Raw genomic sequence first — 22471 nt, 5'->3', positions numbered from 1 at the left:
GTGAAGATTAGGGGTGTGCACTAAAAAATGTTATTTTAAAAAATCCAGATATCAGAAATCCAATAAATATCAGCATTCCTGATTTGGGACCAAAAATACAGTGCAGCAGATTAGATTGTCTATCCAATCACATGACAATTCTTTCATGAGAGAACAGTCATGGTTGGACAGACAGTGCAGCAGATCTCCCTAACATGCAATGCCATTTGTCTTTGAGAGTCACCTCCCTCCCCCTTCTTCTCCTTGGCTGGGAAAACAAAGAAAAGGGAAACGGGGAAACTAAGCAAAATCAAAAAGAGTCCAGTAGCACCTTTAAGACTAACCAATTTTATTATAGCATAAGCTTTCGAGAATCAAGTTCTCTTCATCAGATGCCTGATCAAAGGTGCTACTGGACTCTTTTTGATTTTGCTACTACAGACTAACACGGCTAACTCCTCTGGATCTATGACCAGGGGAAACTAAGCTGCACTTTCAGGGAGGGCAAAGAATTCTGCCAGGTATGTTCAGATGGGATTCTCAAGTTCTGTTGTTCTGTGTTAGATCTTTTGGGGAGGCTTTAGGTCAGTGGTTGCTCTTCTGTGTAAGAGCAATCACTGGGAGCTAAGCTACAAGTGACGCCTGACACAGGTTGGACACTTGTCAGCTCCCCTCAAGTTTTGATGGGAAATGTAGGCATCCTGGTCTTGCAGCTGTAATGGAGAGCCAAGCTGTAATGGAGAGCCAAGGAGAGGGAAGCTGACAAGTGTCCAACCTGTGTAAGGTGTCACTTGTAGCTTGGCTCTCGGTTGCCTTCTTTGTCCTGGAGAAAGCATGCATCCCCCCCCCCCCGCCCCACTCCATAGGTTACAATGGAGAGTGGCCAGGGGCGGGGGAGCTTTGCTCAGGAGCCTGTAGCATCAGAACAGACACTCTATCATGGAGCCACAAACCAGATCTTTCCCTAGAAACCACCTTGTAAGGAAAACACCCCTATTTTTAACACCAAAAAGAATACTAATGCAAACACCTTGTGCTGGCAGATTTTTGGGTCAACATCAAAACACTGACTTTGAATATTTTAGGAATGAAAAATGAATAGGCTTGTGTTTTTACCTCTCTCAGATTTTGCCGCTGTGTTAGGGGGCCTTCTCTGCTCCTTCTTGGCAGCTGGAAGAACAAAAATAACCCTCTATTAAAATCAGCGATAATATATCTTTTACATGGATTACATGCTTTCAGTAAAACTGAAGCAACTATATAACAGTGGAACAAATGCCACTTAGTGTGAAAGTACAGTTATTCTGAAAGGTTATTCTTGTCTATCTGTTAGGAAGTCAGGTCCTGACAAAAAACGTACAGAAAATTCATGGCTGTTTTGGTCAAGGTAATTGCAATCCCAAGATTCATGAAAAAACGGCCTCTCAGAACACAGGGCCGAAGTACACGTTATGTTTCCTACCAAGTTGACTCGAGGTTTCCTGGACCTGACCTGCTTTCTCTGAAGCCACGGAGCAGCTGTGAGTAAACAGTATCTTAAAAGTCCGCAGAATCCCAGTTCAGCTTGGGTCCACAGCATATGGGATGAAGAAAGGCTCCTTCCTTCCCCCTGTGCCATTTTGCCAAGCTGAAAAGGCACCAGAGGAGGTTCTCTGCCCTATTTTGAAGCTGCATGTGCCACACAGATCCACAGAGAAATATAAACCAATGGCCACATCAAAACAGAGTTCTGTCCAAGCGAGTGAAGCAGCAATCTAAACTAACCAAAGAACGGCTCTTAGGTGCTGGATTCTCTCTCTGCAACTGCTATTGCATTCATTGCAGTTGCTCCAGCCCAAACTCATTTTGGTGAACTGGAAGAAGCCACCCTAGATGCATTTCAAAAACAAAATCCTGAACACACAATTACCCATGGAACAATTCCCAAACTCATTATCTTTCCAGGTTTTGCAAAACCCAAAAGCTTTTCTTAAGATGCTGAGGGACTGAAAGCCGCTTCTCGTGTTACTTTTAACATTAAGATCTCTGCCCTGAGAGCCAAAAACCAATTTCACTTTAGAAGGGTTAAACTGAATCATTTTCATAGCACTATCTCTACAGAGGCACCTCTGGATTTTCTAGGAAGTCTGTCTCTTAAAGCACAGCTCTTCATCCAAAGAAAAACGCTCTGTGCAGGACAGACTACTGAAACATTCTCTTGCGATATTATAAGTAAAATCTAATCTTGATATTAAGAGAGGTCTCAAAGACTAGAAGAGTAGATCTTTGTCTTCTTCAAATGACCAAGACCCTGACATGGAACACTTTCTCCACACCCAATGAAGCTCTTCACTTACCAAGACTGGGTGGTGTCTTGGGTACGGTGGGAGTTTTGGCTGGGATCCGTGAAGCATTTCCGGGGCTCTTTTGATTTTGTGCTCCAGCAGGACGCGGAGTGGCTATCTTCGTTACACTTTTCATATCTGGTCCCTGGTGACAGATTTTGAAAAAGGGCAGAGTTTAGTGCACAGCAGAGTCTTTATAAAAGGAAAATAAATTGCAGGGGGGGGGAGTTGTAAGGTTCCCTTATTAATCTAGCACCAATACCTCTGAAAACAGACTGTTCTAGCCAGGGCTTTTTTTCTGGGAAAAGAGGTGGTGGAACTCAGTGAGTTGCCCTTGGAGAAAATGGTCACATGGCAGGTGGCCCTGTCCCCTGACCTCCAGACAGAGGAGATCTCCCCTCTGTCTGGAGATCAGGGGGCGGGGCCACCTGCCATGTGACCATTTTCAAGAGGTTCCGGAACTCCGTTCCACTGCGTTCCCGCTGAAAAAAAGCCCTGGTTCTAGCACCTCTCTCATACATGTCTTTCAATAAACAAAATGTTTTTCCCATTTTCCCTCATCTGATTTCAGAAAACAGTCAGTTAAACTGTTAATAGTTGTTCTTCTCCACAAAAGGGAAGTAAAACTAAAACCTGGCATATCCATGGCTAACGGAGAATTTGAACTTTTATTTATTTATTATTATTTAATTAAATTTATATTCCACTCTTCTTGCAAGCAGGCTCAGAGCGGATCACAACAGTAAAAAATATACAATAATAAAACTTGGCAGCATAAAATATAAAATCAGCAATAACAATACAATGTTTAAAACAGCGGTGCACATATTGTACCAGCCTCATGCAGCCGTGAGGCAGGGTGGCCAGTTACAGATGGATACAGAATCAGGGGAACATACACTCCCCCCATGGCTGGAAGCCAGTGTGGACAGTCTGGATGGCTCACCCGCCTCAATCACCATATGCAGGCCCAGCAGAAGGATAACAAATCCAAATGAGCCCGGGGCTGCCGCAGACAGAGAGTTCCACTATGTGAGTGCCAGAGCCTTGCCTGGTTCACCTTGCCTGGTTGAGGCAAGGTTAACCTCCTCGAGGCTGGGGACTACCAGTAGATGTTTGTCTGCTGAACGAAGCAGTCTCCAGGGCACGTATGGTGAGAGCCGGTCCTGCCAGTATGCCGGTCCTAGTCTGCTGAGGGCCTTAAAGGCTAGAACCATAGCCTTTGTTAGGCCTGAAATTCAAGCCTATAAATAAATTCAGCAGAATTCATACCACTGAGTCTTCAGGAAGGGACACAGATGTGGTTAATGTCACTCTTTGACCAAGTTCCCAAGCATACAGCTTTTAGAAGAAAAATCACTTGTTGTAATGCTGTTATATAACACATTGATGCAATGAATTATGCCTGCAGCCATTCCAATACTACCACGCATTTTCATGCAACCTTTTTACAGTATGGAAGGTCTAATATCCAATTACAAAGCCATGTGACTGCTGAATACATCTTTTACCCTTATATTAACACAGCATTCCATGGAAGATGCAGAATGGGTGACATGCTAGTGCCTCTGTTCTCTGGAAACCCAGATGCATATCCTTTGCAGTGTCAAAATGTTGTAGACATTGCTTAAATCTTCCGTCATTCTCATTTTCCTGATTTTTCATGGCACAGTAGACAAAGTGGGTTAGAGGAAGCTTAGACTTGCTCCTTTTACTTCTCCTCTACATTATAATGTTGCATAAAAGCCATTCAAGCCCTCTTTAAATATATTTAATGTGCCCCAAAAGGAGATGGAGGTATCATGTGATGGTTTCCAGGGCTTCATTCAAAGAGAACTAGACTTAACTGAGCAGCATTGCAATGCATTACATCGCTGTATGTTTAGTTGCTAGCAGAAGCTATTCCTTAACTCAGCTGTAAAGATTACTGGCCAAACCTAGCTGAGGAGCAGAGTAGGTGAACTACTGGTCATTCTCAAAAAAATGGGTACATGGGAATGGGTACATGGGAAGATAATTGCCTAGACACCTTTCCTCAGAGTATACATCTGCACTCCTCACCTGAAGACATCAGCTTAAGACATTTCTATTTCAAAAAGCATTAGGAGAGTTTTGTCCTAGCATTAGGAGAGTCTCTGAGCCAAAACACACGTTAAGAAATACCTAGGTTCAGCACGTGTTCTCTTACCTCAAGGTTTGCCAGGATCTGTAGGCGTCCTGGAAGCTTAAAGTAGGCGTCCTGGAAGCTTAAAGATCTGTAGGCGTCCTGGAAGCTTAAAGTCCTGGAAGCTTAAAGGATCTGTAGGCGTCCTGGAAGCTTAAAGGCGTCCTGGAAGCTTAAAGCTTAAAATACAGGCGCCTGTATTTCCCTTCCCCTTTTTGCTGCTCTGTAAATGCTAAACTTTAAGCTTCCAGGACGCCTACAGATCCCGGCAAACCTTGAGGTAAGAGAACACGTGCTGAACCTGGGTATTTCTTAACGTGTGTTTTGGCTCTCTGATGTAGCTCGTGAATTGTTTTAACGCTATGCTGCTTTAATTCATATTTGACGCTGCTGTGTGGTTTTTATGACTTTTTATTCTTTGTAAGCTGCCTCAAGCACTATTTATTTAGTGGAATGATGGAGTTCTAAATAAGCCTACATATGCATAAAAGTATCTGCATGGGAAAAGGAGGGTAAGCACACAGACTCGACCAAACTGGCACAGACCAACACTAGTTCAGTGGGGGACCAATAGATCCATCCACCTCTTTCCTTCAGCCAACTTTTTTCAAAAACCATGCCCTTACCTTGATTTTTTCCCTTTTTGTTCCTGTACTGGTGAGTCGAGATGTGACAGAAGAGATGCGTTTAGGGGTAGAAGCTGCTACTGAGGACTCAGGAGGGCCGGAGGGTTTTTTCAAAGGGATAGAACTAACACAGGAGGATCGTTTGGGGGTAATGGAGGATCTACTTGTCAGGGTTTTGACAGAGGAAGGTACAGATGGCTTAAACATGTAAACAAAATTAAACCAAAGATCAGTATGAGAAAGTGGGGACAAAAGCAAAAATAATGCAAATAAACTAGAAGAGGGTCATGGTTAAAGGACAGCAAATGACTAAAAGGTCTTGCTAAAACAAAAAAATCAGAAGCTGACTGGTATGGGGACCCCCCCACACACACACACACACTTCACTAATGTATGGCAGACATGACTCAACAGGACCAACATCACTGTCCTTTAAAGAAGTCTCCATCAAATGAGCATCTGAAAGTACGGAGGCTTTCAAACATTATGTTTATCTGTATGGAGTGACATTCCATCACTCTTCTGCCACAGGGAGGCCTCCAGACTTAGGAGCACAGTGATAAGACAACACATGGAATTGACTGCCACAGTGAAGTTATCATAAAGTAGAAATGCAGGAGATGTTATGATGGTTCCATCCTCTCCTTTACCTTCCAGCATACACTCAGAAAAACAGAGACAGATATCTCATGCGTTAACTACTCCCATGGGACTTGCTGGTGGTTTGTATGAGTGTCTGGACAGGTTTCTAATGAAATCCACACTCGTTGCTGAAGCACAGTCCAAAGCCTCTTGGTAAGAAAGCCACTGATTTAGAAAGAAAAGTGCCTGACTACCACAGCCAACAAACAGGCTGGGCTATCTGGATATTCTAACCCTCTAAGAGGGCAAGCGCTAGCTGAGCATTCTATATGGCGGAGCCAGGGAAGAGAATGCAATTACTTACCCCCTGAGTTCTCCAAGCACTGCAGAGTCTGATTTGGATCAGGACCATAGCATGACAGGAGAAGGGGCTATGCACCCCCTCCAGATTTCCAGAGCCAAAACCGTGCCGGTGTGGGTACTATTGGCCCCATTGCAGGGTTGCATATGCAGTATTCAGTGTGCAAGCAGCCCAGCAATAAGGCAAACTCAAACCACCCCCAGCCCAATTCCAGCTAAGGAAAACAATGTGGAAGAAAGGCTCCTGTGGTGCTGAGGTCTTGATCTGAATATGGTAGCACTTATGGAACTAAGTTCCCCACAGCTGCTCTCTGGCTGCAGAGAAAGCAAGCTGAGTCAGGAGGGCCCCAATCTAATACGTGTACCAACATCTCATCAAGTTCAGGCCTTAGGCAGCTTAACCCTGGCCTTACTTGCCTAAACCTGATCATAATGAGACACCGGAGAGGTTCCTCTGAAAGGTCAAGTTGCAGGGAAGTCAGTTTTGTATAATTAATGAATCTTATTCAACAAAGAGGTTTTCAGTGATAACATCCAAATCACACATTTTGCGTAGATTTCTTTCCACCCTGTACTTCATGGGTACACTTTTAAAGGAACACACATCTAACATGTAATGAAGTTAGGCTAACATTGAACACAAATCTAAACCTCACACTTTAAAAAGGTTTGCTCTGTCCACCAAAGGTCTGCACCTATAGAAATGTTCACTTTTGGAAGAAGTTCCTAGCAAACATAATTTCCAAGTACCATTACAACATGATGAATGGGGGCTTCTGGGTATATAGGGGAAACATATTTGTTTGGTGGGATTCTGGCTCAGATTAGGGGAGGGGAGGAATACAAATATGATATAAATAAATAAATAAATAAATAAATAAATAAATAAATAAATAAATAAATAAATAAATAAATAAATAAATAAATAAATAAATAAATAAATAAATCCACGTGAGCATCAGAAAAAGTACCCAACACTGGAATTATGATAAATCCGTGGTACAGAACAACCTGACTTTGATATTTGGACACTTTGGAGAGTGGCATAAATAACAATGGGGGAGTCAAATTACCTGAAGACTGCTTTGAGCTTATCATGGTTTTAAGATTATTTCAAAAAGTATATATCTGACACTCATCATACTTTTGGTAAGAAAAGGCAAGTGAAAACTGATCAATGCAATACAAGGTAGGTTCCAAGAGAAAGCGAAGAATTAGAGGAAGAACAGGGAATGTATCCGCCAGATTATATTCATCATCTTACCTTTGGCTTTGCTTCTTCAATCCCAGTCCCGTTTTTATCTTTGTTGTCAATACGAGCTGATGAAAAACGAAAATCACAGTTACATTTGCAGGGGAGGGAGAATGTGTGGGAGGAAGAAGTTTCTAAATCAAAATTGTGAAGAGGGTATGTCTTTTGGATTTTAATTGCAGCATGCACAAACAGAAAACCTATGCTTCTGCTTCAGACTTGCTACCCTGACTCTTTTTCATGCTCCTTAATGCAAAGAGTGGGCTTGCCATCAAATTAGCGTCCCAAACCATCTGAAAACAAAAACCACATACACACACACAAAAGACGAAGAAGAATCTACCCAGCTGTGTAGGAAGGGACAAAATACTATGTGTTCCTACCAGATTGGTACCACTGCTGGCAGCCCTTCGCAAGTGTTGTGTGAAGCTCTGTTTGCAGTGTGATGTCAGGAACTGGCAAGACCACTATGTTTTTTAACTCCCAAAGCAACAAATCACATTAACCACCCCTGACAATTTCTACACAGAGGAATAACGAGCACCTCCGTGCTTGGGTTGTCTGATTTAAATTCCCTAACAAGTAGCAAACCAGATTAAAGAATGATCCATTTTAGTTTGGGCCAGCTAGCTTTTATTAGTGTGAAACTTTCTAGGTACCTAAAGCATTTCTTCAGGGCAAGAAAATGGAGGAAGTGTGATACTATTTCAAAATAAAGAATGTTGATGTCACTTTGGTTGCCTTGTGTCTCTCTCATTCTAGGACCAATCAACATCATCTGACACTCTGGCCTCAGAAGACTTGCTTACACAAGGGTCATGACCCCATTCTCTATGAGGTAAAATTCAAAAATAAATCCTGTATATAAGATGACTTCATGATAATACACACCAGTGACATTATTATTTCTACATCATTCACAGGTCAATGTTTTTCTCTGTGAAAACTATCCACCAGAAAAGATAATCCTGCTGCTTTTAACTCAGAAAGTTGCCCCAAAAAGCACATAGACACACAAAACAAAATGTGCATTGTGATTCCTGTCCCAATATTCAACATCTCAAGATGTTAGGAATGTCAAATTACTCAGAGCAAACCAGCCTTCTTCGTCAGATTCTTAGTTTTTAAATGGATTCAAAATTCAATCGTTGCTTTCCCCTCAGATCACACACTGAAGTCCAGAATTTTAGAAGTACAAGGAAAGCTTCAATAACAAGGATTAGTAGTAGAGAGGAAAGGGGATATTTGATCAGTTAGATGGCCACCACACGCAGAAGCCTGATAACAATGGCAATACTCTTCTAACAAGTCAGGTAATTTAAGGGCTCAGAGATTGAGAAATCGTGACATTCAGTGCCAATCTCTGATTGAGAAACCATGACATTCAGAGTCACATCTTCACAACTAATAAGCCAGACATTCACTAGCCCCTCTGCCAAATGGTCTACCCACCAACTGCAGAAGACCTAGTACTGAGGACCCTCAAGTTTGTTTTCCTCAGCAATTTCAATAGCCATGCTGAGGCTTCCTTAAAGGGAGCAGCTCCGGACTTCATGGCTGCCATGACAACCATGGGGCAGTCCTGGAACATTTTAATCCCTGTGCATGTAGTAGGACACATGCTCTGTTTGGTTCTTTCTGGAGTCAAGCACATGGCTTCATAACGAAACAAAATTTCCATCCTGCTCTTGTCACAGACTGACAGACCCTCAGAATCTCCACAAGGGTGGGGGAAACACTGAGGAGGGTCTGCCCCAGGAGGCTGATTCAGCCAAATGGTTTCCTAATGTCTCTTGGGAATTTCTGGTGAGCAAGGCTGGTACTGTTGTCAAAGTCCTGGTTGATCAAATGAGAAGCTGACTTTGGCAGTAGACACAATCCCTCCTCTTTCTTCTTGCAGAGCCCAGGAATTTCCTTGATTTACAGAGGAGCACAGAGTGATAAGACGACTGGGCAGATGGCAAAATTGCAAGAGGAAAAAAAAAACACCTCAAAGCAAATACGACTGAACAAGAGGACTAAAGCATCACCACAGAGTTTAGCATCTATATGGAGCCTCTGAGAGAGATAGCGTGAGGCCAGGGTGGCATGTTGCCAATATACAGATGATACCCAGCTCTATTTCTACTTGAATGTTACTACAGAAAAGTTCAGGTTGATGAAGTTTTCTAAAACTCAGGCATCCGATCCACCTCAAAATGAAAGCCAAAACAAAGAATATAAAGCTTTCCACAAACAAATGAATCATTACCATGTGAAGAGATGCAGGGTTTGGTGTAGAAGAAGTGGATGCTCCAATGAGGTATTCCAAGTAGGGACATGTTACTGAAAACAGAGTTGCTTACCTGTAACTGCTAACTGATACGTTGGTTCACATTTGGGACTGCGTCTGCACAGATAATCTGTAATTCTCTGGAAGCAATGAAGGTAGAAGAACCACTTCTTCCTTTCTTCACATTGAGGCTTTTCAAATATCACATATAAGTTGGGAGGTAGAGACAGTCATTTCTTACATAGCTCCTTCTCAATAATTACTTTTAAAGTTTCTTTTTCCCTTGAAAAAAGGGAAACTTAAAAGCTGAAACAGGCTTTTTTCAGCAGCCAGGCACCCTGCAAATCTAACAGAGTGCCTATGGAGGTGAAAGAGGATGGGAAGTGAGACTGCACAGAATACCACTGAAGAACTGTTACAGCTATTGTTCTGAGTTCAAATCTGTTTTCTTCTTCATAGTCTCTGTGCAGTCCCACATATGGGGGATTAGCATACTGGCCTCGTTGAAGCAGGGGGAGGAGGCTTGCAATTACACAACATTAACTAAGTCTACTACTGAAGTGTGCCTTGACTAGCAAGATTGTACTATATAATGCTTTATTAAAGCTGTGCCAGAAAACCACGATTGCAAAGGTGTAGTCTCTTTGGAGAGCTAACAAGGATAGACTGGTCCTAGTACAGTGCCTTTCATTGAAAGACAACCAGAGTAACCAAAAATGATATACCAATAGACTCTTCTATCCATCTAGAAAAAATACAAAGAATACTAAAGACATTTGAAAATTAGCTTTCTACCTATCCCCAAACTTACAAAAATGTGCACTCATTGGTTCTATTACAGTAGAATTATGTCAGTCTATTATTGTCCATTGCAATCATCAGTACACAACATGTCACATCAAGTTTCCACTTTGCTACTCGGCTACCGCATGGTAATAAACCGAAGGAAGCAGAATTATCCAGGCCCTGGTTGAAGAGCACACCTGCTTGTCCCAGACTCAGTGAACAGTCAAGTTACCCATGCCAAGTCTGTAAAGAAAGGCCACCCTTTTCACTTTTACCTAATCTCTTCAATGGTTTAGCAGGAGTCTTCATACCAACCTGTTTTTTTCTGCAACAGATTCTAACAATTTATTGGTGGTCACCCCTCATTCCTTGTTACATACAGAAGGTTACCAGTATGCAAGCTGGCCAGTTTGCAAGAAGACTCTTGGTACATTCACCAAATGCTCAGTTTCAGGGATTATGTATGAGAATCACATGGACCCTTTTGGGTCTTGGGTCTCCTCTTCTTACAGTTTCTTTTTCACATCCTTTAGGTCCAGTGCTCTGGAATGCTGGCATAAAAGCCATCTCTCCTCTGACCTCTCTGACAAAGTGAGGCTTCTCAATGCCAAGCAGGCTCTCAGTGGAGTTATTGGCTCTAAAATCCCTCCAGAGGTACTAAAGTCATGGCTAACTACTTCTCCCACATACAAGCTTGTTCAGCTGATTTACAGTGTCTCTATAAGCCTCTTTCAGTCTACAAGAGAAATTTTGTCATTTCTGACAGGATTCAATAGCTGACATTTCTGACAGGATTCAATCTCCTCTCTCAGGCAACTAAACAAAAGACATGCCCACTGGACATGCAAATATTTCCCTCAAAGAGATGGTACTTTCTAGAACTGCTCCCATGAGCCATCCGGGGCAGGCAGATTTTACTGGCAGCACAGCTGAAGATGAAGGAAAGCTTTACGAAAGGATTACTTTACTCAGAACTACCCTACTACAAATCCTGAAGAACAGGGGGAAGGGAATGAAAGGTAAAAACAAAAGCCAGGATTAACTGTTCCAACTGCTCACCTCATGTGTAAACTGCAAATGGATCTGAAACTGTGATCTCTTTTTTTATAAAGCTTTTTTTTTCCTTCTAAAAAAATCCCCAAACACTGGGATACCATGAAGAACAGCAGGGACATTCTAAAGAAGGTACATATTCTCTAGCCATGCAAGCCCTCAATAAGACAATTGCTGGGATGCATGAAATATGTACAGAATTTCATAAAAGGGAGCAAAACCCCATTATAAGTGAATGGTTGAATTTGGTAAAGGAGAAGATGGATCTCTTATAGGAAGTCCCGTTGCTTCAGATCCAGTCAGCGTTTTCACTTGATTTCACCCAATTACTCTCCTTACTACAGCCCCCATCCCCACATGCCTTTTGTCCATGCAGGTCCCAGGATCTCCAGCACAGTCTCTTTCCGCGGTCAAAGGGAATCCTTCCTTTCTTTTTTATTACCAAAAAAGGTGGTTGGATCCAGCCCACTGTCTGTAGTATGCCACAAAAGCTATTTTAGCTGTTTTTTTCTTCTTCTCCTGCACTACTTCTGATTTTAAATCAGGGAAGAAAGTGGCGAAGCAATAATCTCCAGCCTTTTGGAGTTTTCACATGAAAGAATTAAACGAATGCTGTTTGTGAGGGAGAGAAGGTGTACAAGAAACACAGTGCGCACATGATGGTCCTTGTATGTTTTACATTTGCATTACAGATTTAAGCCAAGCCCCTGTAAATCTGACACACTCCACAATGGTCTCTGACACCTACACAAATCTGGAAGACCAGGAATGCACAGACACTTCCATGAAATCATGCGTAAGGACAAATCAATTAGCTCCTCTCTCTCTCTGAGTGGATATAACCAGCTGATGATAAAATCTATTTAACTGCCTACAGAAACTTCTAGGGTAAAGCAAAATGAAAACATAACTTAGAGTGGGGACTGGTAGAAAGGGACAGAAGCACCCGTGCAGGTTCATGCAGCCATTGCCCAAATAAGATTTCTCTCATCTAAACAAAGAACACAACGAAGGCACTCAAGCATTTCTTGTTTCCCATCACTTTCGCAGGTGAGTGACAAAGCAGCAAGATTCAGGGAGACGTGCACAAGCTCACTAGAGGTTTTTAGCAGCCTTGCCTTCCTTAAGCACACTGAGCCTCAAGCACACACACACACCTTTCAGAAGTGGAAGCCAGTGGCTCGGTTTCTCTGATGAACAACTGCCAGATTTCATTCCAGAAGCTTTTTGCAGTTCTGAGACCCACACAGCTTCCACTGCCTCCCTCTGAAAGGGAACATTCTCCTCTGAAAACCTGCCAGGTTCTGGTATGGATTCCAAGGTTTTGTTCTTTTTCAGGACCCTGGATTCAGCTTGGTAAAAATACTCAGAACGGTCCGACTCTGCAACCACACCACTGCAGAGCTGGTCTTTGGATAAGGATAGCCTTCTCTCACCCAGCTCGCCCTGCTGAGAAATGTCTTCAATATCCCGGTCTTCATCCTCTCCTTGCACAAGGACATCTTCTTCCAACGTGTCTCTTAAGGAGAAGGAACCATCATCTGCTGAAACGTATCCCTTGAGAGCGACTCCTACAGGCTGCTCATCAAAACCAGCAGGGAATTTCTTCTGGAAGTCACTCCCTGCTCTTTGAGATATTTCAGCAAATACCAGTCCAGATCTTTCATCCACTGTTTTAAAGGTTGTATGCTCTCCAGCGTCCACTTCGCCAACAAGGTTCTGTGACTCATTACAAACTCTGCAGATAGGCTTTTCCAGACCTTCCTCAGCTGAGCAGAACTCCATGCCCCAATCTGGGCTCTGCGGTACAGTGGCTACAGAAGACAGATCCACATTATCTGCCCTTCTGACTTTGGCTGTTTCTACAGATTCTCTTCTATCGCCTAGTAATGCAGAGCTGATTTTAACACCTCCAATCTATGGATGATCTCGTACAAAAGGAGATGAGCCCCAGGAAAAGGAAAAGGCTCCCTTGTAACCTGACTAATCTGGACTCAAGCCCAACTTCCAGTATATTTAACCCATTTATAACATGATCATGAATCCCACTCTCTCCAAAAATCCTGGGGAATTCAGTTCTAGATTAGAAGAGCATAAGCATGGTGAAGAATTAGCATACATGCTTTAACAACAACCTAATTTCTGGATTACTTACAAAATCATTTAACAAGGATACAAAACTGTATCAAGGGTGTCACACAATCACCCTCAGGACCAAGCCTTCTTTGCTCTAAAAGTTCTTTCGTCCTCACACAGTAAGCCTAGAAGTAGCTCTCAAGCCTACCTAATCTGTTCAATTTGAAAGGTAACCTCTTTCTGCTCTCATATGAGAGCTGAGATAGAGAAACACAATCCCAACAATTAATCTTTCTAGGAGGACCATCACACATGTCAAAACCTACCAGACAGGCAACTCTTACTCGCTTTAAAAAGTTAAATCTCTGGGTTAGATCTGTGGATTAAAGACCTGTAAACTTCTATTTTCATTGTATTTGCAATTACTCTTTCACCTTATTTGATTCTGATCTGTAATCTGATCTGTATTTCCATCAATTTCCGTTTATTTCTCTCATTAAAAGATGTTTTGATTTACAAATGACAGGGTTCCTTCAAAAGCTGCAATTCCTGCACTTTTTCTTAGTTCTCTAATTTCCTTTTTGACAAAGGTACCGGAACGTGAGCACAATAGTGAAGTTGCAATCATGGATTGTGGGCATTAAGAGGAATTAAACTATTGTTCATAAAAAGTTTCCTTTCCTTAATAAAACATTGGCACACCGACAGACGCCTTCAGAGTGCAAACCAGAACCTTTCCTCCAGAGACAAGAGTGAATGCACAATCTACCACTGTGGAAGATGAAAAGAGCTGAAAGAACTCTCTTGGGAGAATAAAGCAATTGGATGGAAAATAAGTAATGGCCAATCCCCACCAAAATGTAATTATGGGGAACTTAATATTTAAAAGCAGGGCTGCTGATGTTTGCAGGATGCATAAGAGCAGGGCCGAATCGAGGGGGGGCAGGGGGGTAGTCTGCCCCCGGCGCTGCTAGGGAGGGAGCTGCCAGCTGCCAGAAGCACGCGGGCGGCAGCGCGGGCAGCCTCCCAGACCCCTGCGGTGCCTTTCACCTGCCCCGCAGGACAGGGGGCGGCCAGCTTGCCGTGCACCCCCCGTCCTGTGGGGCAGGCAAAAGGCAGCACAGGGGGCTGCGAGGCTGTCCGCACCATTCACCTGCCCCGCAGGACAGGGGGCAGCCAGCTGCCCCGTCCTGCAGGGAGGCAAACGGCACGGGCAGCTTCCCAGCCCCACACGCTGCCTCCGCTGGTGCACCGCGCAGGCAGCACACTCCGCCCTGCGTGATGACGTCACTTCTGTGATGTCATCATGCAGTGCCGGGAGCTCACATGCACTGTGTGTGCGTGTGAGGGGTCCAGCTAGGGTTGCCCTGGGTGCCGGCAACCCTAGAGCCAGCCCTGCATAAGAGTGAGAAAACAGCACATCAAACAGTGCTGACATCTGAAGGTGACTCCCCCACCCTCTCCCAGCAGAACAGAGCCTCTTCATTTTAAGTCCTGCAAAAATAGCCATACAGAGCTTACCTTGAGCATCTCCTGCAGCACGGTCCTCACAGCTAGGAGTACAGCCTATGCCTGCTTCCTCAGCTACATTTTCCAAGTTGAGGATGGGAAAATGGTTTCAACATTAAAAATGGTACAAGACAAATGCCTCTAATTTTCTTACTAGTTCTACTGATTTTCTAAATGCCACATGTTGTTCCCAAGCAGGAACACTCATGAACGAAAATGAAATTAAATAGAAGGAGGGCGATATCCCCACTGAAACAAAATCTGTGATCAACCCTAGAATTATATGCAGCATTAAAACATGTCCAATGTCTGTGAGATGTTGCAAAGTTGACCATTTTTATACAAAATGAACAGGCCCATTAAAAAAATATATCTGACCACCACTGTAGGCAACCAATTCGTTTTCAGGTTTCTCAGAAGCAGGAGCATGCCTTGCTGCAAAATGAACATTTCTTAACAGACCAGGACTATGTGGAGTTAGGTGCAACTAAGTTAATTGAAAAATTAACCTGGGCTTAGGTTTGCCTACAGGTTTAAATATGGGCACAAGCAGGGCTTTTTTTCCGCTGGAACGCGGTGGAACGGAGTTCCGGAACCTCTTGAAAATGGTCACATGGCTGGTGGCCCCGCCCCCTGATCTCCAGACAGAGGGGAATTCAGATTGCCCTCCACGCCACTGGAGCAGCACGGAGGGCGATCTAAACTCCCCTCTGTCTGGAGATCAGGGGGCAGGGCCACCAGCCATGTGACCATTTTCTCCAAGGGCAACCCACTGAGTTCCACCACCCCTTTTCCCAGAAAAAAGCCCTGGGTACAAGCTCCTGATGTCCTTCTTTCAAACCAAGATTTTGTATAAGTCTTCAGCAAGCCAAAGATCAGAATGCTGCACAATTCTTTGCAGTTAGCTTAACTGATAGTACTGAGCATCAACTAGGTAATTTTTTTATCCTTTTCTCAGACTCTGAAATGCCTCTTGGAAGGTCCTAGATGTACAAATGGTCCATGTGACCCTTTGCCATAAGTCTCTATAATGCAATGCAGATCCAGCAGTTTTGCTGTCTGCTGAAGGAGTGTATTTGCCTCCACTTTGTTCTATTTGTATACAAAAAACAGATATTACAAAAATCATAGGTTTACAGCATTTTCTTATCAAAAGGAAAACAAAATGCTGCCTGGGCTGGTCACTATTTGGAGAAATGGGAAGTAAAAAGCATTAAACTTAGGGTCAGTGAATGGTCCAGAAGCATTTGATGGCATGATAGCATGGGAAATGAACAGGTGTAAACCTGATTATTATTTGGTAAAGAGACCACTGACAGCCCCATGTTAAGTCGTCTCAAAGCTTTTTAACAGAACACAGGGGGATTACAAATATGATACATATACACTCCCCAGGAACACACAATGGTTGTATGTATGGCATTCAGAATATAAACTGATTACACAAACAGAAATTGGCAAAGGATCAAACCCACTTGTACATTTAACAGGCAGCGATTTACACATTAGTACAGCAGGATTTGATGGGAGTTTTGACTCTCAAAAGCTTATACCCTGAAAAATTTTGTTGGTCTCTAAGGTGCCACTGGATTCAAATCCTGCTGTTCTACTATAGACCAACACTGCTACCTACCTGATACTTATACATTAGTGTTAGTCATAAAACACACACCATACATTTACTATACAAACTATGCAAGGATTGTTTTGCGTGTGAAACCATCCTGACTCAAAGATTAGTACAGTTGGGGGGTTTTTTGACGGGGGTGGGGACACAACTTTTTTCACAGAATCTTCACCTGTGAGTCCTTCGGGGATCTCTGCATGCTGCCGAGCTGCAATGCGATCCTCGTGTGCTCTCTCCTCCACTAATGGAGCAGCAGCATCTGAAACAAAAAAGCACAAGGATGCAGCTTTCATCTAAGAGAAATTAGAGTAAAAATCCGTTGGGTGATAAGTTCTTTAAGAGGACTGAAAAATGTCCTGCTACAGAAATGTTACAACCTTAGAACATTCATAGCGTCAAATTTCGCTAAAATTAGGGGGGGGGTAGGGTGGTAAACTAATAGAAGAGTCAACTCAGTCCAGAACACAGCAGGATATAAATCTGGATAATAAAGTAGTCAGACTTTCCCAGTGAAGTCCAACCTTGAGCAAGAATTTCAATCAGAAATTCCGACATCCAAGGAATTGTGTTCTTTCTACTGAACCCCATGAAGCAGAACCATGCATCCCTTCTTCCTTTCCAGGTTCACTTCTTCTCATACCATGTAGTTACCCAGAAGTCTGTAACTAGCAGACTTTCATGAACTCACCTCCTATCCTTTCCAGGTCAAAGGATGCCCGAGTAATACCTTTGCACAAGTAGCACAGGTTTGTGGAGTGTATACTAGAATGGATAGGTGGCTGTGCAATGAGCAGAGGGCTGATAGGTGGCAGAAAAGCTCAGACACCAACAATTCCCAAAGCTCTACTGGTGTCAATTAGTTTGATGACAATCATGGCAATTAAGGCACTATCACTCACAAAAAAATTCAGCAGTAGACAACTTGCTCCATTCTCCCCACCCACCCAGTTTCTTCTCTAATTGAAGACAAGAGACAGAATGTAAACAAGACAGTCAATGAGACAAACAAAGGACGTATAAGGAGATCAAGTCTGAAGAAATGTTATTTCCTGTCTTTAAGGATTTATTTTTTTTTTAGTTCATAGTCTGAATAAGAAAAAAGTGTCGTCTCCCTTCTTTTTGTGTCAATCAGTGCCACTGATTCCAGGAGCCTGAAATGTGTGGTGCCAAAGATTATTGTTTGTTTGTTTTTTATATGAAGACCACGGCTATCCTACAAGCAAGTCTGCTTTTATTTTCTCTTTTAGCATGTGTTTTGTGGTTGTCCACAAAAGGAAATATAAAGGAAAAGGAAACACAGCTGTCAACAAAAGGACAATATATTCATGTTTAACACGAATCCAGTAATTCAAGGTACCTATTTTAAGAGATTCTACTTGCTAGAAATCACAGTTCCGCCAGTTGTAGTTTCTAATGGGATGAGTACTTTTTTACTTATAAACATTAACAGTGTTAATATTTGATCACTCAAGCCTTTAAAAAGGCTCCATTCTTGCAAACTTTAAAGATAAATTATTGAAATACAGATTTCGATACAGTAGCACATCTGTACTGCAGATTGCACTGGCTTACTCTGGCACCGTTTTCTCTAGTGCTGTTTATAGCCGTGATGGCTGCAGACCGGCCTTTGGCCACCTGCACATGGCTTGCTCCTGGATCAGGTAGAACAGCTGAACTCTCTCTGAGGACATGCAGTAGTGGTGTTTGCCTATCTGCCATCCACTCCTAGATCTGTCCTAGAATTGCCACCCACCCACCTCCCAGAGAAAAGGGGAATTCTGCATTTACATTACCGGGACAAACTCATTCTGAAAAGGCAATCGATTTAAAAACAGAATTCAAGAACAAAAATACAAGCTCACTGAGGAATGCACTTTCACGCACATGGATTTTGTAATGACTGACAGGCAAGAGAGGCCAATGAGCACAGAGGTAAAATAAAAATAAAAATCAGTATTTCTTTCTGCATGAGTAAGTTATCACGTGGAAATTTAGCCCACTTCAAACTGGTATTAAGCCAAACTGTGCAAATAACCTTTTAAGAACGCGTACCACCTGGCCAGCTGTCACATCACTCTGAGATGCATTGCAAATGAAAGTCCTTTCCATTTGGCCACTAACACACACATGCTGCTGGACTATCGAAAACATTTTGCGGACTAGTAAATTCTACTGATTTGTTTGTAAGGTTTTATGCAACACTAGCTTCAACTGTTCACATGCGGTAGAGTCACTGCTCAGTGTCAACTTCAGTTTGTCAATCACCTTTAGTAAGCCAGTAACACATACAGCCCTATAAAAGAAGGGCCACTGCCTTTAATTTTTATAGCAGGCTGGAAAGGACTTTCCTACAAATGAAGGATTATTTAATGGTTATCTGGACTCAGGCTCTAAGTTAACCTCTGTGCTGCCTAGAAAATCATTTCATAATAAGTGCGGAATAATACGAAGTGAGAAAGCAGAACTGCAACCAATGCATGGTGCAGCAATTTTTTTGCCACAGCAGCTATTAAACCAAATGCTGATCATTTAAAACTGGAAGCAGAAATGTGGCAAGTTTTTCTTTTTATGCATATGTTTTGATGCACTTCTGAACACGGTTTGGGTGCCAGTTGCTATAAATTTCAAAGAAATGAGACAAAGAGCTCCCACCTTCCACAGTTGGGGTGCTCTTAGCATCAGAGGCCTCCGACACTGGTTCATCAGATCCATCGTCAATTGGTATCTGGAGGGGAGAGCCTGAAAAAACACATATTTGGCGCTCAGAAGAAGGAGCTCAGCTGCAGCTTGTGGGCTGTCCTCTATGCCAAGCGGTAAAGCCCGCAAAGCCCCATGTGGTACATTACCACTAGCTAGCAGTAATGGCCGATATTAGCAAGAGGAAGGCAATGCTTTGGAAATGCCAGGCACAAGCTTCAGCAGTATCAGCAGAAGAGCCAAGGCAAAGCTGTTAAGAGCAACCGATCCATCAATCAGCAACAAAGAAATTAAAGCAAGATCAGACAAGAAGTCCATAGGCAAGGCAGGCCTTTTCCCCCTTCCACTGCTGCATACTGATCACTGCAATTGCCATTTTAAGGATATTGCAGGTTATGCCTTGCTTTGCAAGAAAAAGACCTTCAAAGTGCTAAAATATAACAGTAAGAGATCAGCTCTGCAGAAGAAAAGAAACAAAGATTATCCACACTGACTTATTCAGTAAAGATTCAAAGTACATGCCTCAGCATTACGGCTGGTTACAATCACAGAAGTCTGCTAAATTATACTTTTCTAAAATCAAAGTCTCTGCTCTGTGTAATACAAAAGAAAATGCATCCAAATCAGCTGGAATCCATGGATCTCCTGGCATTTGTGTGTCAAGTGACCAAAAAACAGGCCTGGATAGGTGAAGGGAACAGAACCCCACAGAGGCAGAGAGAGTTCCCAAAGATTTCTTCCTCCACTCATGCTAACACGTGAATAAAGAAAACAGGCAGGAACTATCACTATAGGCCAGGTAGCAAATACACAAAGGCTGCAGTTACAACTAACAATTGTGCTACATTCCATAATTCTAAGCTGTGCAGCAAGAGAACTCCAATTCTGCAGAGAGACATGGAAGAAGTTTATTTGTTAGCAGAGGGGTCTAGTAAGTAATGCACAAAGATAACACTATCATGGAAACATTTTATAGCACTCCTTGTGGACTGAGGGCATTTATTTAGGACATTTTTAACCCACCTTTCTTTTAAGGAGTTCAGGGTGACATACAGCATTATTCTTTTCTTCCATTTATCCTCTCAACAACCCTGTAAGGTAGGCTTACCTGAGAGTGTGTGACCGGCCCAAGGCCTACAAGCAAATTTCATGGCAGAGTGAGGATTTGAACCTGCGTCTTCCAGATGCTAGTCTTCCACTCTAACCATTAGACCACATCAGCTGTGGCATCCAGAGCCTGTACAATGCAGAGGCAAGATAGAGATCTGTGGAAGGGGCAGCTCCAAGGACCAACTCAACATCTCTATTCCTTTCAAACCAAAATGGTGAAAGAGTTACATAATCAGGAAAGCCTATTTTAGAAGTTCCCGCTTATTGACAGACAGTCTTCCATGAACTATCCCTTCCAGTCCTGCTAAGGAGCAAATAATTCCACTCGGGAAGTCTGTGAAGAAGTCCTTAGGTGGAACACAGAACTCCTTCAGCATTCCACATATTTCTACAGGTTAGAAGGTTAAGAAGCTGACATTTTGAAATGGAGTGGGCTGTCGACTACCTTAATATTCAGGCCTGGAGCTGGCTCTAGTCTCCTCTGGAGCAGGGACCAGAAGTAGCTGGAGACTGGGGTCTGCTAAGGTCCTGGTCTGGAATTCCTAGGTCCACATCTGCAGGTTTAACAGAGTCACACTAGCCCCTATGAACTGGTTGAACCAGTTTAAGCCGAGGGCTTGAATATACTGAAAGGGAAAGAAACCCCACCTGTTCCAGTCCTACAAGGGACCATGTATACCACAACAGTATCTTGTGGTGTAGGCAGTGGGATGTAATGGTTAAAGTGTCAGACTAGGATCTGGGAGATCCAGGGTCAAATCCCCACTCTGTATGGAAGCTTGCTGGGTGACTTTGGGCCAGTCACATTCTCAGCCTAACCTATTTCACAGGATTGTGGTGAGAATAAAATGAAGAAGAGAAGAATGTAAGACATGTTGGGTCCCCATTGAGGAGAAAGGCAGGGTATAAATGAAGTAAATAAATATACCACAACAGTATTCTGGCTTGGTAACAGGAGCATGGGCCTCTCGCCTGGCATTTCTTCGCTACTGTGCTGCCTCCTCACAGGCCAGCTATCTCCACTGCTTCCACCAGAAGCTGGTGGTCTGGCCCCACAGGAGTAAAGGGTGGCTGCCCCGGGGTCTGGCAAGTTGACAGTCTTCTTGTGCTGAGGCTTCAAGAGCAGGCTGCTCAACCAAGGCTTTAAAGTCCAGCAATGCTGGGCATCATCTGCGCTCTCTGATTTCCCCCCAAAGAAGTTTGCAGCTCCTCCTGTTCATCCCCCCCGAGTCTGCATCCTGTCCAGGTGGGGTCACAGCCGGTTGCAAACACAGTAGCCTTGTATGTGTCTACTACAGGAGCATTTCTGAAAGCAGAACAAAATGCATCTCTGGCTTTATCTGCAAGATCAGCAGTTGCAAAACAGGAGATGCAGCAGCGAGCGAGTCCTGATGATCTGTGGGCAATATTTAACCAGTTGACTGATCAACATTCTAACTCAGCATTGATACACTGCCATTCTTCTTTTTCTTCCTCTGACAACAGCAGTTCTAATGGATTAGCAATCTTGTTTCCAAGAATATTTTTTACCACCAGTCCTGATGTGCTTGCTACTTGCTGGCTGCATAATAATATTCGAGCTAAATGCTGTTTAAACCAAAATGCTCATTTGGTTCATAAAGGCCCATGTACAACCTGCCCTACTGCATTAGCTTCATTTAGACTTCAGATCTCAAGGCAGCTGTTGTTTGGGCACCTGCCGCTTACACCTTTCTTGGTCACAAGTAGAATCTCCTTGCTGCTGCAGTCCAAAGCAGTGATTCTACTCCTGCATGTAAAGACTGGTACCAATCCCCAGGTTCACAGCAGTAACAGTTCCCCGGGAAGGAAGATACTCCCACTGGTGACTTTAGATGTGTCTCAGTGCCATTTAAAATCTGTCAAAATCCTCTTGAATCTCAATATCTTCCATTGATCTGTTGTCTAGTTTTGAAAGGCTGTACTCAGCACTGAAATTATCTGAACAACCAGCTCTCAAAGATCAAGAGACAGTTCCACACATTTTTAAGAAATGGTCTACATGTTCTCCCACACAGTAAGTACCCAGAGCTTTG

The 22471-nt window shown here is 43.1% G+C and overlaps 1 protein-coding gene across 3 annotated transcripts in view; it reads right to left on the bottom strand.

The window, feature by feature from the left end:
* MAPT (microtubule associated protein tau) overlaps positions 1-22471 on the bottom strand; it is a 75772-nt gene that overhangs the window by 19187 nt on the left and 34114 nt on the right. For 2 of the 3 annotated variants that reach the window (XM_054993363.1, XM_054993364.1), the window contains exons 3-9: positions 19263-19349; positions 16783-16869; positions 14996-15058; positions 7300-7355; positions 5094-5291; positions 2316-2448; positions 1096-1149 (exon numbers count right to left, since the gene is read on the bottom strand). In XM_054993363.1, coding sequence (XP_054849338.1) covers positions 1096-1149; positions 2316-2448; positions 5094-5291; positions 7300-7355; positions 14996-15058; positions 16783-16869; positions 19263-19349 — 678 coding nt within the window. The remainder of the gene's footprint in view (positions 1-1095; positions 1150-2315; positions 2449-5093; positions 5292-7299; positions 7356-14995; positions 15059-16782; positions 16870-19262; positions 19350-22471) is intronic. The other variant, XM_054993365.1, reaches the window with a different exon arrangement.

The sequence above is a fragment of the Eublepharis macularius genome, chromosome 12 (genome assembly GCF_028583425.1).
Source record: "Eublepharis macularius isolate TG4126 chromosome 12, MPM_Emac_v1.0, whole genome shotgun sequence".
NCBI classification, from domain to species: domain Eukaryota; kingdom Metazoa; phylum Chordata; class Lepidosauria; order Squamata; family Eublepharidae; genus Eublepharis; species Eublepharis macularius.
The sequence above is the reverse complement of the archived record's forward strand: the minus strand, read 5'-3'. Positions and strand labels throughout refer to the sequence as shown.